The following is a 16,143-nucleotide window of genomic DNA, read 5'->3' as shown; positions in this document are numbered from 1 at the left end:
GTCTGCGTGTCTTTGCGTACGAGCGTGTGGTCTTCACAGATCTTTTTCTTTTAGCGGATAGAAATTGTCACGAGTAATGAAAAACACACATGCACACACACTCGTGCGCACACACACACAGAGTACACAAACAGAGCCAGTGTATAGAGACGCACCTTGTCATTACAGTAATGATAAGCTGAGCACAGAAAGATTACTGGAAAGGCTTTGGAGAGTGAAGCTTGTCGGCGCCTCTCACTGACATAAAACACACCAGGTAAAAAGAAAGAGTCACATGGATTCAAATTGGTATGAATGTATTAAAGGAGGCTTTCATCCAAAATAAATCAGGACTTAATCTCAAACAGCGATTCTGTTCTCAGCAGCGAGATTGATTCAAGAAATTTGCCTCTTGGAGCAGGATAATTACAGCACAGTGTGAGTGCTGTTGCTTGTGCCATCATAAGCAGACAGATGTGTTTTGGGTCCTTACCAAAGGGTTAAGTTGTGTAGCCTTATCAACACTCATGAGTTTCACAGGCAGATTTAGATCAGTGTAACCAGGTTTAGGGAAAATGGACTACATGGCAGTAAAACAGCCCCCCCCCCTTCACCAAAGGTCCTGGTTGTATAAAATTTTGTCCATCTGGAGAATTGAACAAACAGAAGCAGTAACCCAGAGCTCCAGGATCATTTAAAGGATTTTTCTCTTTCTGCCTCTGCTTCTTACTCTGGTAATCATACGTCAGACTTTGATGTGATGGACAGGAAATGTCTGCTTTATTAGCCTTTGTGGAACATTCCTGGTTCTGTCTGGACCTTCACCAGACCTGGCAGGTCCACTCGAAAAGGAGGAATTATTATTTTACCCCGGAGAACAACCCAGAGAAAGCAGAAAGACCTTCTGCAGCTTTCATCCTGTGATTTGGGTCAGGGACGAACAATGTCCACAGTTGCAGGATACGGGGTGCACAAGGGCAAATGTTTAGCGCTGCAAAAAGAAAAAAAGAAACGTGCGCTGAAAACACATTCAGAAGTATTTACATATATGGTGGTAGGTGCCTCTGTGTGTGTGAGCATCTGCCAGTGTATGCAGTTGCTCTCCTGATGGAAACTTGCCCCAGGCAGACAAGCCCAGAGTTCAGAGTTCAAGTTCAGATTTCACTTTGAAGATGCTTTTTGTTTGGTAAAACCTCCGAGGGGGCGAGGAGAACTGGAGCGCAGGAATCAAAGAACCTCGGCAGAAGATTGATAAGGAGGGGATGTTTGAAAGATGAACAAGAATTAAGGACTGAGATGCAAAAGGGATTCAAAGCAGCTGGGGAGTGCGTCAATGAAGATATAAGAAACAAAACGCGAGTGCGAGAGAGGCCGGAGGGAGGGAAATGAATGAGTGAGTGTGACGGGCCAAAGAAAGAAGAATAGCAGGAGGAAGTGGTCTCTCTTGTCAACTCCGCCCTGAGGGGATCATTCATCATGATCGGCAGTGTGTGTGTGTGTGTGTGTGTGTGTGTGTGTGTGTGTGTGTAAATGTACACGGACGGCGTGTCCACACTCATGGCCTGTGGGTTCAGAGCACAGAGGGGAACAAAGGTTTGTTAGGTTTTTTTTTATAGTTGAAAAGATGAAAGTGCACATGTGGCAGTGTGTGAGTGTGTGTGTGTGTTTGCTGTCACTTCATTGGCTGTAAGAAGTCGCATTAGCGTTTGATTGGTGGAAATTTCAGAGACTAAACTGGGAAAAAGTAAAAAAGCTGAGAATGCTTCCTTCTGTCTTCTACCTTTTCCAGACACTCAGCCAGTGTCACAACAAAAAGAGCACAAATATAAAAGACTCACCACAATCATTTCCACATTTTTGCAACTGTCATTTTCTCATCTTACATTTCACACATGTCTGTGCTGGCGAAGCTTCTCGTGGCGTATTTAGCATGGGAATAAATCATAATGAGAAACTTCTAAGAAGCTGCAGTAAAGATGAAAGAAGCAGAATAAAGGACGTGTAATTCTCATAATAACCTTCCTGTAAGCCAAACCGTTCCAGTGCCGTGACACACAACCACTAATGCGCACAGAAGCACAGATACGCATCCACATGAGCAAGAATACTGTACTCAGACTTGGTGATTATCTCGTTAAGCTCAGTTCCTCTCACCCTGCAGGCGTCTTGACGCGAACCTGTTGTCTGTGGTTCCGGCTGAGGCCTTCAGAGGCGTCCGCTCCCTTAGACACCTGTGGCTAGATGACAACTCCCTAACGGAGATCCCAGTGATGGCGCTTGACTCTCTGCCCTCCCTGCAGGCCATGACGCTGGCGCTCAACCAAATCACACACATCCCAGATTATGCATTTACCAACCTCTCTGCCCTTGTGGTACTGTAAGTTGCATTGTGCGTTATTTGTCCTCCGCTGAGCTGAAATAATGTTTCGACATACTGTGGCGTTGTTTTTGTTTTTTTTCATGAAATTCATTTCAATTTTTTGAAAAATGTCTGTGTCGTTTTTCCAGGCATCTCCATAACAACCACATCAGGAGCATGGGCTCGAGATGTTTTGAAGGTTTAAACAGTCTGGAGACACTGTGAGTATCCAACATTCATGCATTCTCACTGAAACACACAGCCGTGCTCACACACACACTGTTGGACAGTATTAAAAATAACAAAGGACGTTTTAACAGTCTGACACGCACACACGCATGCATGCACGCACACTGAAGGGAATGCATTTCTTTGGCCTAAATGAGCACCTCCTTGTTTCCAAAATCACCACTGCAGGCTTTTTGATTACAAAGCATCAGCAAGTATCAACATTCATTTGCTATAGTAGTGTTTACAGCAATCACATTGCCTCAGTATAACCCAAGATATTTGAAAAACTCCCTAAATATAACCTGAAGGAGGTAACACAACCAAAGGACTCACATTATGTGCCTCACTAAAGCCCTGATTGTGTGTGAGTGTGCAGGTGTGCTTGTGTGTGTGTAAAGCTGGTTGGTGTTACTTGGAACACCTGAAAAAAATGTTGTTTTTACAAATCATATGAAACAAGTGCGCCAAAGAATAATGAAGTGTGGTGCTAAATTGTAAAGTCATAATAATGATTAATGCCCCGATAATTTCATGAAGCGCCTGAATGTTTCTCAAAACCACAACCAACGAATGAGTGACGGGAATGTGAAGGTAAAAAAGTCGTCTTTGATTCCTTTAAAGCATCATCGCGGTGTTTTGAATGAGCAGTTGCTAGCCAGAGTTAGGGTCAAGTAAAGACTACAGGAGAGAGTTTTCGCGAGTACGTGCCGTCGCCTCAATTACTACCTCCTAACCACACACCAATATGGAAACCGCAGAAAACCGACACAGCTTCATGAAAGAGGTGGGGAGAGAAAAGAAATAGTGTCTCCTGCAAAATTCACGGTGGTCTGATGAAAACACTTTGTCTGGCATGCTGCTTAACAACCTGTTGAAGTGTTAAAAAAAAAAAAAGCACGGCTTTCTTTTTTATGAGTGTCTGGGCACATGCACGTGCGTGCACATAAGCGAGTACTGTCTGCCTGTGCAATAATACAGCTTTACGCTCAAATTGAAAGTCATTATCAGTTCTGGGAACTGTGAGGAAACACGGCGTAAGGCGGAGGAGGAATGGTTAAGGGGATGAAGGGAAACTGGAGATTGTGAAAAAGAGGGATGGAGCTCTCTGGACCAGAATAGTGCGTGTTAAAGTGTTTGGACTGTCAGCGGTGGGGGAGAGATCGATGACTCGGCGGGATAAGATGACAGGTGTCATTGACGTGGGGATCGCACTGGTATGATGGGTTAATCTCTCACAGCGGCTTTGCTTGTGAGAAATACGAGAGACCATCTGTATCGCCGCCACCCTCCCCAACCCCTAGTGTGTATTATAAAATCATTACTACGAGGAGCCGTCCAGAGGCCTGCAGGAAAATGCAACAGCATATGCAAACAAGACAGAACAGACACCGGCAGACAAACATTTCACAACATTTGCTGGAAATACATACATATATCTCTCAAAGTTCTTCATCAAAGGTATTTGGCTACTTGAACAGAATAAAAACAAATCCAGTTGAATAGGACTTTAGGATATCCTTTGATCTTGATGGCTGGAAATCTTCAAAGGAGGCTCTTAAGTGCACACATGCCCTGGCATACATTTTAATACACCAAAGTACATACTCGTATACATGCAGTCACATGTACACTACATTTCTCCCATGCACAGAAGGGCTCTAATGTGCATACTTGTGTAAAGAATGGAAATACAGTCTAGGAACTGTGTCAGGTGTTTATCTTATTGAGTGTGAAAAACTGATGAGACAAAATCCTGAATAATCAAGACGGAGCGGTAAAAGGTCAAGGGTCACACCCAAATCGCAAACGACACTTCGCCAATGTTTGATACACTAATAGTCTGATATGCATCAAAGTGAAAGCACAGTTTTAAAGAATATAAAAATGCTTTGGGTAATTTAGGGATCTACTTCATCGCATAGTTAGGCCAACATGCCGCGGAGATGGTGGAGAACCAAGATAAGGTCTGCAAACTTGTTTGTGAGATCGATTGCTGGAATGTTAGATAATGGTCACATCTTTTCTCCATCTCACCAACACATTTTTCATACAGGTACATCTTAGAATTAGCGACAGAATTGGTTGAATTTTTTTACTCCCTAAGAAAGAGGTAATGGCGCTCAATTCAGTTCAGTTTTATCTACATGGTGCCAACTCACAATGAGAGTCACCTCAAGGTGCTTTATACCAGCGGTGCCCAACCCCCGGGCCTCGGACCGGTACCGGTCCGTGAGTCGTTTGGTACCGGGCCGCGAGAGTAGAGGCTCAGGTGTGAAATGTCTGGTTTTCAGGGTTTTTATCGGTGTTCAGCGTTATTTTGTTATCGTTTTTATCGTTAACTCGGTGTTCCTGGGTCTTTTCACGTGTGTTATGAATAAATCTTCTTTTTTTCAGTACCGGTACTAGTTTTATTTTGTTGTATTTATCTGCGACACCTTAAAGTCCGGTCCGTGAAAATAATGTCGAGCATAAACCGGTCCGTGGCGCAAAAAAGGTTGGAGACCGCTGCTTTATACTGTAGAAAAAAGAAAACCCCAACAATCTGACAACCCGTATGAGCAAACACTTGGTGACAGCAGGAAGGAAAAACTCCCTTTCAACAGGAAATACCACGCTCAGGGAGGGGCAGTCTTCTTCCAAGAGTAGTTGGGGTGAGAGGAAAGAGAAGAAAGCAGCGAGAAACAGAGTTTAGAGAGGAGTGAAGAAGAAACAGCGTGTTAGGTGAAGCCCTGCCCACCACCAGTCTAAGGCTACATAACCAAAGGATAGTTCAGGGCCCTAAAGTCTTCTATCAGCGACACACACACACACACACACACACACACACACACACACACACTCGTGCAACATTTCTCACATAAACATATACGACCACATACAGTATGGATGGTCTCCATCATGACTGGGACTGCATGTGTTAACATGCTGCTTTATAATGACTGTTTGTCTTACTGGTTCTCTCACAGGGATTTAAACTACAATGATCTGCAGGAGTTCCCTGTGGCCATCAGGACACTGAGCAAACTTCAGGAACTGTGAGTACACACACACAGACACACACGCAAACACGAAAAACACACCTGCCCGACATGACTATCGTGGTTGCGTTATCCCGAGTAATCCCGTTAAGTGATTTTAATGTGGCACTCGGATACAATCTCTCTCACCCCAAGCAGGTGCTGGCTACACACCCACGCAGCCGCTCGCCTGCACGTACACACAGGCGCACATGCACACACACAAGCCGTGTTTTCCCTCCGCTTCAGCAGATGTTCTGCAGCGCGCCTATGTGTCACAGATACAGCGTATGTGTGCGTGTCTACATCTCATGTATCCAAAAATGCTTTTCAGCTGTGCAAAGGCAGGTGCAAGATGAGAACATGTGACTTCTCAATCGCAAACACACTCTGTCCCTCCTCCAAACACAAACATGCACACACAGACTCCAAAATAAATAATAACAATGATTATTAAGATCATCAGAAACATATTTACAGAGAACCTGACTAACATTGTCTTTTTTTATATTTGCAGGGGTTTCCATAACAACAATATCAAAGCCATCCCTGAGAGGGCCTTTGTGGGAAACCCTCAGCTCCAAACCATGTGAGCTTCAATGCTGCTATCTGCACAGACAGACTCACAACTGAGACTTCATCACCATCAGCCATTTACAAAACCAAATTATTCTCCGGGGCGTGGCGTGATTGTCTCTTTCCTCTCTTTTTGTTGCAGTCATTTCTATGAAAACCCCATCCAGTTTGTGGGAAAATCCGCTTTCCAGTTCTTACCTAAGCTGCACACGCTGTAAGTATGCGGTCAGCAGGAACCATTCCAGTGAGTTAGCCCAAACACTGTGTAAATCATCTTCTGTCCTTTGCAGTGAGGGTTGAGTGGACATGTGTAATGGCCTACTGAATGATGTTGTGTTAGCGTATTGCTGTGCTGTGTGCTGATGTGGTAAGAGAGAGTGTGTTGTAAGAACATGTTGAATGGTGTGACTTATGATGTCTAGTGAGACAGCCAAAGCAGCCTGTGTTGATGTTGGAGAAAAAGTTTGATGGATGAAATGAGCTGTTAGACAAGGTCTGTGTACACGCGCGAGTGTGTGAGTGTGTGTGTCTGTGAGTGAAAAGAAAGGGGGAGTGAGAGAAACAAAGACAGTCGTCTGACACTTTTTTCCTTCTTTGACTGTAGCTCCCTTAACGGGGCAACCCAGATTCGAGAGTTTCCCGATCTGAAAGGAACCACCAGCCTGGAAATTTTGTGAGTCTTTGTACCCTTTGCACCTACCCGTCCCTCCCACCCACACAGACACACACAAACACGCACCACTGCCACCACAAACCCACAATATATAATTTCACCAAGCGAGCCTTTAAAATGTACAGTAAAAAAAAAAAAGTATTTATTTATTTAGATTTTAATTAGATTTGTGCTGTATGTCTGATTATTAATGTATTTTATGTATTTCTGTTTTATATTACTGTGAAGCACTTTGTGGTTTTTAATATATAAATAAATTGATTTGATTTGATTTGATGCTCAGGACAAAATGACAAATCAGACTCCACATACAAGAGAGACAAAGAGCCAAGAAAGATAAGACCGGGCAGGAAAGAAACTGAAGGAAATAGATGGAAATGTGTGTGTTCAGACTTTAGGGGAAGCGGGGAATGAAGAGGAGAGTCAGGGAAGAGTAGGCAGTTATGTCAGCCATTGACAGGTTTGGCGAACCTACACAGCTGCCTGTCTCACCAAGTTACACTCGCTGGACTGGAGGATCCTTTCGCTTGCTCGCACTTCAACAATGATCAGAAGATCCGCTTCTTTTTTCCTACAGAACGCTGACTCGGGCTGGTCTCTCAGCTCTGCCTCTGGATCTGTGTGAGCAGCTGCCTCGCCTCAGAGTGCTGTGAGTAGATACACACCAAGGGGAAAAGTTAGAGGTACAAAATCTGATACACACAACTCAATTGCGGAGACTTGTCCCCCCCCCCCCAAAGAAAGCATGAACTTGCACAATCACATCTCTGTGAAATCCAATCAATACAGAAAATTATTGTCCTGCCGTGTTGCCTTCCTCACAGAGCTGACCATAATTTCCCACACCATAAACCCACAGCTGGTCACTGTGTACTGTGTTTGTGTTGCAGGGAGCTTTCTTACAACCAGATAGAGGATCTGCCCAGCTTTTACCACTGCTCTGCACTGCAAGAGATGTGAGTTTTTCAACCCCCTAGACAGTCACACACTTACTGTATCCAAGGCAGCAGTTTTCTCAGTTTACCTCTGCACATAGTGCTTTGGTTACATATAATATATCATTTTCCTAACAGAGGGTTGCAGCACAATCAAATCAGAAGGATCGAGTCAAGCACCTTCCAGCAGCTCACCTCTCTAAGAGCACTGTGAGTCAACTTTACTTTGTCTTAGTCACAAGTTGCACGCGATATATTTAGAAATTTGTGTTTTTTATAAATAGCCATCACCGTCGGGTAAGGATAGTGAACTGAAAATATGCAGACTGGTGAAAAATCAAAGCAGAGAAAAACAAAAAATAGTCCCTCATTATGCTCATGATGATGGTGCTCAGGAGCACTATCTAAAGGGCCCACGTCAGTCCAAAATCTCTTATTTTGTTTGAGATATGGTTACCATGAACATGATACATATCGTTTTCATAATACTCTAACTGCTCAGTGACCTTTTGTACCCAAGAGACATGGGCATTAGTAAAGATTACAACCTTCAAGATAGGATGATTTCATCACATATCTCCCAGGACAACTGTGTTGATGTCCTGTGCCCATTCCCAAAACACGTGGGCCCAAACAGGAACACCATATTTCAGAGACATGGTTGTAACCTGAACTGAAATCTTTGGGAGAATTCTGCAACAGCAAAGATTGTAGACGTGTAACTTCCAGCTGGCAAAGTCAGCAAAACATATATAAATTATATAATAGTACCAGAAAAATTTCCCTCTCACATATCTGCTGAGATGCAAGACGTGCTTCTTGGACTCCAAAACCTTCCCAGCAAATGCCCTGAGCACCAGATGTCCTCGCTATGAGTGTTGGAGTTCTAGGTTGTTCTTTTAATTTGTCACCCATCTGTATATGTTATTAATAACCGGATAGCAGGAGATGACAAAACAATGAAACTAAATTTGATGTACCATTGAGGTTTTTTCTTGTGAAATAACACATAGTTTGAACTTTGTTTCTCTAATCATGTTTAACTGAAACAATATGTAGAAGTCAAATCATCTGTGCTATAATGAGGTTTCACAACATGACCCAAGGACTCTGATGCCAAAACGAAGGAAATCATCGGTTGTTGGATTAAACAAGACTGTAGGATTGTGACCTATTACTGACATCTAGTGGTGATACACAGCATAGCCAAGTGTGCGCCGTCATTCCAGGCACTTTCACATCATTGTGATTCTTTTTGTTGTCAGTGACCTGAGCTGGAATATGATCGAGAGGATCCACCCAGATGCCTTTGCTTCGCTTCACTCTTTGGTTAAACTGTGAGTAAACTCACTAAGACTCTTCTACCTTTCATCTTGTTCTCCCCTCCTTCTGAGAAAAGCATAAAGAATATATGCATCTCAGAGTGTTGCACTTGCACAAACACTCCATACTTGGCTGCGTGCTCCACTGAAAACCTGTGGACTTTTGGCAGAGTTTGCAGCGAACATTAAAATCCATTTATTGTTTGAAAAAAAAAAAATCTCTGCATGGCAAGAAGCCTCAGCTCAAGTCATGCCAATATAAAAGTACTTCATTGTGTGAAGACTGGTTGAAGTTTGCGTGGCTAAACAAGCAGATAATACGTTTGACAGAAAGTATTATGTGGAGTCAGTCTGATAGAGTCCTGTCTACACAGCTTAATGGATCTAGGAGACAAGGACATTTTATCAAGGACATCTCGCAGCTTTATCTGAAATAAAAACACATTTTACAAACATTAACTTGGCTTGATTTGACATGCACCTTTCTTATTTCACTGTCCTTCGATTTTTCTCTTAGGGACCTGACTGAAAACCGTCTGAGCTCAATACCTGTTGTGGGCTTGAGCGGTCTGACCCATCTCAAGCTGAGGGGGAACACAGAATTATATGAGGCCTTCAGTCCTGATAACTTTCCCCATATGAGGTAACTACTCTATTCAGAACCATTGAGTGCTTTCTTTAACTGTGTGATCTTCAAATGAAACTTGTATTTTGCTTTGTCCCAAAAAAACAAAGATCCCAGGTGTGTATCCTGTGGCTGTGAGGAAAACGCATCCCTTCCCAACCCTTAAATTATCCTTCCTCTCGCAATTTTCTACTAATATCGTGAATTTACCGAAAGCTGCCAACTCTGACAATTGACTAATTACAGTGTATCCCTGCAAGCCATTCCTGAGCCGAACTTAAACAATGACTGAGTATTTGTTAGCAGCAAGTTCAATCTTGTTACAAAGATCCCTGAAGGCCTGGGAAGGTGCGATGAAGTAAAAAATGAAGAGGAACTTTTAAAGAGATTGGAGATGGCAGCAGATCAAAGCTGTGTTAGTATCCCTGTAGAACATCGCCCAGAACAGAACCTCTGGCAGACAAACATTTTAAAAGCACTAAAGGTAAAATAAAAGGGTTTTTTGCAGACATCTACACCAAAGTCAGCAGATCAGCAAAATAAATAAACGCTTCGCCTGCATTTTCCCCAACGATGGACTCTTATCATTATTAAAAATTCAGTTATGCTTTCATACACTGAAGCTTTTTTGGGTCTATTGTTACCATCCCCTCTGTTTACAAAGGCTACGCGTGTCCAGTATAAGGCAAAAACACCCGGTCCCTATGGAATATATACCTTTAATACCAGTCAAACTGATTACACATCAATCAAAATGTGGTTTACTGTAAATACAAGTAAGAGCAACAGGAACAAAAGCACTTGAAGCTGCTGGGAAACAGTTTTAAATTGTGCCTAAAAGAAACGTAGATAAAGCTCACGTTGAAAGAAACATCAGCCAGGACTTGCAGTTTTGTTGCCACCTTATTATGCTCCTGTTTTTCTTCTGGTTTATTTTCAACACTACTCTCATCTGATTGGTACAGGGTGATAGAGATGCCTTATGCCTACCAATGCTGTGTGTACGGCTCCTGTGATAGCTACAAGCCAGCCGGTCAGTGGGACTCGGAGCAGAGCAGCACCAGTGAAGACCTGCATAAGAGGACTGTAGCCATGTACCCCATCCACACCGACACTCACTGTAAGACAACACATGCTTACGGTATCTGTGAAAACATACACACAGTATGTCAAAAGACTTGTAACATATCAGATGGGAATCTGACAACTGTGTCCATACCTGGCCGTTAAGGACGTGTCAGATCCTCACTGAAACCACAGTGACCTGAAAACACACAACACGTGCTGACCCCTCCATTCCTTCATTCCTGTGGCCAGCATAAAATAGAAACACAAATAAATCAAAATGAAGGTGAAATGAACCCAATGAATCTGCATGATTAAAGCAGAAATTAAAAAACTGCTGGGTGTATTCAGAAAAACAACAGAATCAAGAGAAGAATAAACCAAGACATATCACTGATTAAAATTTATTTACCTTTAATTGCTAGAGAAACATGCCAAGACAATCAAAATTCATCCAAGCGCCAGTAATCTTCTGAAGTGTCTATTTTTTGTCTGTGGAACAGAATGTTATCATTACAAGCCCCTGCAGCTAGAGTCGCGCATAGTCTGCATGGGGTATATTGTGTCTAAGCACTTTCAGAATAAGCTCTCAATATGCTTTAACACATGGACCGTTTGGAGGTTTGATCAAAAAGGAAATCTGAAATTCTGAATTCTGGCCCTAAAAAAACGTTTTCTTTCAGATGACCCAGACTTGGAGGAGTTCCAGCTGGAATTAGAGGAATCCAAACTGCAGGCCAGTGTCCAGTGCACACCAACACCTGGTAATGCAAATGAATGCAAATGAGTTTTATTGTAGGGTATGATGCAAGTAGCTAATGAGTTACTGTTTTGTGCTGTTGCAGGTCCTTTCCGTCCCTGTGACTCTCTGTTGGGCAGCTGGCTAGTTCGTGTTGGCCTGTGGTGCATCTCCCTGGTGTCTCTGCTGGGGAACTCCATCCTGCTTCTGTCTCTCTTTGGCTCATCAGGCTACCTGTCACCACTTCGCTTTACCGTGGCTTGCATGGGGGCTTCAAATCTACTGACTGGTGTGTGCATGTGCACCCTGGCCCTTGTGGATGCTCTCACGCTGGGAGAATTTGGCCACCACGGAGCCCGGTGGGAGGGGGGTCCTGGTTGTCAGGCGACAGGATGGGTCTGGGTGTTTGCATCCGAGGCCAGCGTGTTGCTGTTAACTCTTGCAGCAGTGCAGTGTGGTGTGAGCGTGACGTGTGCGCGCACCTATGGGAAGTCCCCATCCCTCGTGAGTGTGCGCACCTGTGCACTGTTCTGCCTCGTTCTCTCCATCACGCTTGCTTCTCTCCCACTGGCAGGAGTCGGGGAGTATGGGTCCTCGCCTTTCTGCCTTCCCTCACCCCTGCCACCCCCGTCCTCTCGACTGCCGTCCTCCCTGGGCTTTCCCTTGGCCCTCATTATGATGAACACCCTGTGCTTGCTTATAGTCACAGGTTCACACATCCGCCTCTACTGGGAGTTACTCAGAGGAGAGTGTGAGGGCTTGTGGGACTGCGCTATGATCAAACATGTTGCCTGGCTAATATTCACCAATGGTCTCCTGTATGTACCAGTAGCTTTCCTCTCCCTTTGTTCCCTTCTTGGTCTCCTTTCTCTGGGGGAGGAAGTACTAAAATCAGTCCTCCTGCTTCTCCAGCCCTTGCCAGCCTGCCTCAACCCTCTCCTCTTCCTTCTTTTCACGAGAGACCACTCTCAGCTGTTTTTCTGGCCACGCCCCAAAGCACGTACACAGCTCCGTCGGGACCACACCTTGGACTCGTTGGTTTCCGTGGACACAGAAAAGAGCTCCTGCTCCGATTCCTCAACACAGGTGTCACTCACTGATGCCACATACAGTGGAGGATCTTCTCTCCAACCCCGGCAGGATCCGATCAGATTTTCCCACTGCTCCTCCACATCCTCTGTTCCTCTCATCCCTTGCCAAATACCTCCTCCCACTGCCAGAGATAGAGAAAGGGTGGCAGAGTGAGAGAGAGGGTGAGCGACTGGTGATTTCTAGAAAGTTTGGATCAAGATGTCTATCACACTGCCATGTCTCTCACTCTCAACCCATGAGCATCCACGCTAGCTGTCTGAAAAGCTAGGACACCATATGAATATGAAAGGACCATCCTCTGCAGAAAGACCGCCTCTGGGTTCACAGTCTTCAAGCTCCTCAGAACATTCAACACTGAAACTGTTACTACAGAGACTACAGAGTGCAGAGAAGCTGAGGAGAAAACAAAGAGCCTCTGAAAGTGGAGAGCGGGACTACAAGGTCCTTTCACAGAAAAGACTATTCAAGGACATCGAATAGGACAATGACATTGCTTTTTATATAAAGGACAATTTCAGACACATTTCAGTGGACTGAGTCATGGGGAACAGTTCAAATCCACATGGAAAATGTAAGCATTGGACAAATCAGCGATTTCGCCTGTGGGGAATTTAGGTAGCACCAATAGATCTTTGTTTATACTGAAAACTGATGAAAAATCCAACTCAGAAGATGCAGGTTGTTTGGTTCTTTTATAGGTGGAGCCTTTTTTTTTTTTTTTGTTTAAATACAAATTCTATCCTATTGCTAAGGTCTGTTTAAAAAAAAGGGACTCCTCATCACTCACACGACAGCCAGTGTAAGCTAAGTTTTCTTCCACAGATGTCATTGTTATTGTACTATGCAACTGTATAATACAAAGGTTGTTGTAAAAATGCTACTCTTTATACGGCAGCAAAGCGCCACAGGAAATGGGCCGCACATCTATTTTCATATGGTTTACATGTTTGATCTCAAGAAAAGCAACTCTATCCAACAGGAGGCAAGCAGTCATAGAGACTGAATGGGATGTAGGTATTTTTCTTACAGACTTTAGAGTAGGCTAGCATTATGTACATACAATATAACTACCTCTGAACTAGCATGGTATTGACTCACTACAGCCTTATGATGTTTGTCTCCCCTTTTTATAAACAGCAATTATATAATTTTATATTATAAGAAATAAATCCTTAGCTTGTAAAAACAAATGTACTATTTAGGATGTACATACTTTGTATACAACTGGTTAAGCATATTTTTGAATAAAACCATCATCTTCATACTATACACACTCAAGTATGCGCTTATGTTACAGATCGGAGACACCTCCAAACTACACAAGAAGTCCAGGCACTCTGAAATACATTAATAAAATGAAACTTTAATGTCACAACACAAGCACGCACATTATACATACAGCCATACATACATACACATACATTTAAAAACAGGAAGACAAGTCTTACATCTGTGTATAAAATTAATACCACAGTTCTAACAAGGTGGCAGTTTTCTCAGGTGAGGTGGAAACTACACACAGGTTCTCTTTGCTGGATCTTCTGCTTCCTGCTGCACACTGTGCGCTTCTCTTTTTCGGGTTGATGCTTTCTGATCAGGAGTATTTTCTTTGTTGCCATCCACAACACCCTGGGGAGAAAAAATGCATTAAAAAACAAAACACCCTACTCCTCCTAAACCAGAAAATCATCAAGTCAGTTCAACTGCAGAGGGGGTTGTTAATGAAATTATATACAGGTGCACTACAGGTGAAAATGTAGCGCACCCTCATGACATGCTGTCTCAGTTTTTTCCACCATTTTTACATTTGGCTGGGGTCAGTGTCACTACTGCTAGCATGAGTAATATTTGGATCCCACCAGAGGTTGGCCAGCTCGTGTTCCTTTAGTTTTTCTGAGCAGTGCAGATGTACATGATGCACTCCATTAGAAATCAGAAAGAGTTTTATTGCCAAATGTTGAGCAGGTTTACAACATTAGGAAATTGCTGCGGTGCTTCAGTGCAAACATACTGTTATAAATTACGCTTAAATAGACATGAAAATAAAAATGAGAATAAGAAGTAAAAGTGCTAAGTAGATAGATAGATATATACATGATATATACATGAGTGCAGGTGGTGATCAGTGCCAAACATGGAATGATGCAGTGAACACAGCGTAGGGTCATGTGTTAGTGGTGGGAACAGTCATACGGGTATTGTTCATGTGTCCAACAGCAGAGGGGAAGAAACTGTTCTTATGGCGAGATTACACTATAGTTACAGTAGGGAAAACAGTGGCTGGACACTGTAGCATGATCAAAATTGTTGCAACCATGTGCAATGACCTTGCAGTCTCATTGCCTCCAATTTGAACGCTTCGAAGAAGCAGTCTCTGAAGCAACGTTTTGCCGCCATCCTCAAAGCCGTAAAAAAGGGATGAAACTGATCCCCTTCCATTTTGCAGCTGAATGAGGGCAAGCTGGTAATAACACGCAAAATGTTTGTCATGATTAAGTAGTAAGATTAGTAGCAAAATTCCACATCTCTTGCCACCTGTTTCCATAAATTCACAAGTTCCTCCACAAAGTGACATGATTGCTGCAGGACAGCAATCTAACTGCAAAGTGCCATACGTGCTTGACAACTTTGCTTTTATACAGTAACAATTGCCAGCTCAGTTGCTCTGACTGACTAACTAACTTAAATCAGCTGTCACATGCTAGCAATCTCTCTGTGTTTACAGATTAGAGAGCAAATATTTGCAAAACCTTGCCAATCTTTCTGGGAGTGATTACAGTCAATCTGAATTGTTTGGACAAGTTGCTTTCCTCTAGGCAATCTGTGCAGTCACCTTACAATTGAGGTTTGTCCAGAGGTCGAGTATGCAACACCCTCAACCCCCAATCACAGAATGCAAAAAAAATCAGTGCAATTACAAGGAGGTTATTTTCACTTTAATGCGACTGCAAATAAACAAGTTCTATTTACTCGGCCTATAATGTTCTATTGCAGGAGCACAGCACAACCATGTGGGTCAAATAAAACTGTGCACACAACTAATACATGAACATTGTTGTGGAGCAAGTGACAGGAATCATGTGACTAAGAATAGAGCAGCAGTCAGAGTGTAATTACATTAAATGATTAATAATTATATTATATTATATAAGTCCTTAGTAACTCACAGAATTCTTCTGGACGGCATGTTCTTGTGTCCACTTCCTGGCCTTCTCCATAAACAGGTGTTTGTTGTATTTGAATTCCGATGACTAAATTACGGGAAAAATAGATAAAAGTATAAAGTTGGATTATCGAATCATTCACTGTGCTACAGCTGAACACAGCTGCTCTCTAACCCAACAGGTTTAGCTTAAAGGGGTTTTTGACTTGCATCTAAACAAGTCATTTTGGCATTTACCACACTCCTGGACTTGTCTTTAATTACTTAGCACAGCGGTCTCCAACCTTTTTTGCGCCACGGACCAGTTTATGCTCGACAATATTTTCACGGACCGGCCTTTAAGGTGTTGCGGATAAATACAACAAAA

General features: G+C 43.1%; 2 protein-coding genes across 2 annotated transcripts in view; one reads left to right on the top strand and one right to left on the bottom strand.

Moving 5' to 3' along the window:
• lgr6 (leucine-rich repeat containing G protein-coupled receptor 6) overlaps positions 1–13,323 on the top strand; it is a 38,029-nt gene extending 24,706 nt beyond the window's left edge. Inside the window, exons 5-18 of the mRNA XM_005732503.1 lie at positions 2,141–2,356; positions 2,488–2,559; positions 5,536–5,604; positions 6,104–6,175; positions 6,305–6,376; positions 6,767–6,835; positions 7,413–7,484; positions 7,726–7,791; positions 7,909–7,980; positions 9,036–9,107; positions 9,610–9,735; positions 10,683–10,837; positions 11,466–11,546; positions 11,628–13,323. Coding sequence (XP_005732560.1) covers positions 2,141–2,356; positions 2,488–2,559; positions 5,536–5,604; positions 6,104–6,175; positions 6,305–6,376; positions 6,767–6,835; positions 7,413–7,484; positions 7,726–7,791; positions 7,909–7,980; positions 9,036–9,107; positions 9,610–9,735; positions 10,683–10,837; positions 11,466–11,546; positions 11,628–12,766 — 2,353 coding nt within the window. The 3' untranslated portion in view covers positions 12,767–13,323. The remainder of the gene's footprint in view (positions 1–2,140; positions 2,357–2,487; positions 2,560–5,535; positions 5,605–6,103; positions 6,176–6,304; positions 6,377–6,766; positions 6,836–7,412; positions 7,485–7,725; positions 7,792–7,908; positions 7,981–9,035; positions 9,108–9,609; positions 9,736–10,682; positions 10,838–11,465; positions 11,547–11,627) is intronic.
• A 633-nt stretch (positions 13,324–13,956) lies between these two features.
• ube2t (ubiquitin-conjugating enzyme E2T (putative)) overlaps positions 13,957–16,143 on the bottom strand; it is a 5,804-nt gene continuing 3,617 nt past the window's right edge. Inside the window, exons 6-7 of the mRNA XM_005732502.1 lie at positions 15,781–15,864; positions 13,957–14,242 (exon numbers count right to left, since the gene is read on the bottom strand). Of these exons, the coding sequence (XP_005732559.1) occupies positions 14,126–14,242; positions 15,781–15,864 (201 nt within the window). The 3' untranslated portion in view covers positions 13,957–14,125. The remainder of the gene's footprint in view (positions 14,243–15,780; positions 15,865–16,143) is intronic.

Source organism: Pundamilia nyererei, unplaced genomic scaffold, assembly GCF_000239375.1.
Source record: "Pundamilia nyererei isolate P.nyererei 1_Seehausen unplaced genomic scaffold, PunNye1.0 scaffold00047, whole genome shotgun sequence".
Classification (NCBI taxonomy): Eukaryota; Metazoa; Chordata; class Actinopteri; order Cichliformes; family Cichlidae; genus Pundamilia; species Pundamilia nyererei.
Note: the sequence above shows the minus strand (reverse complement) of the source record. Positions and strands in the feature narration are given on the sequence as shown.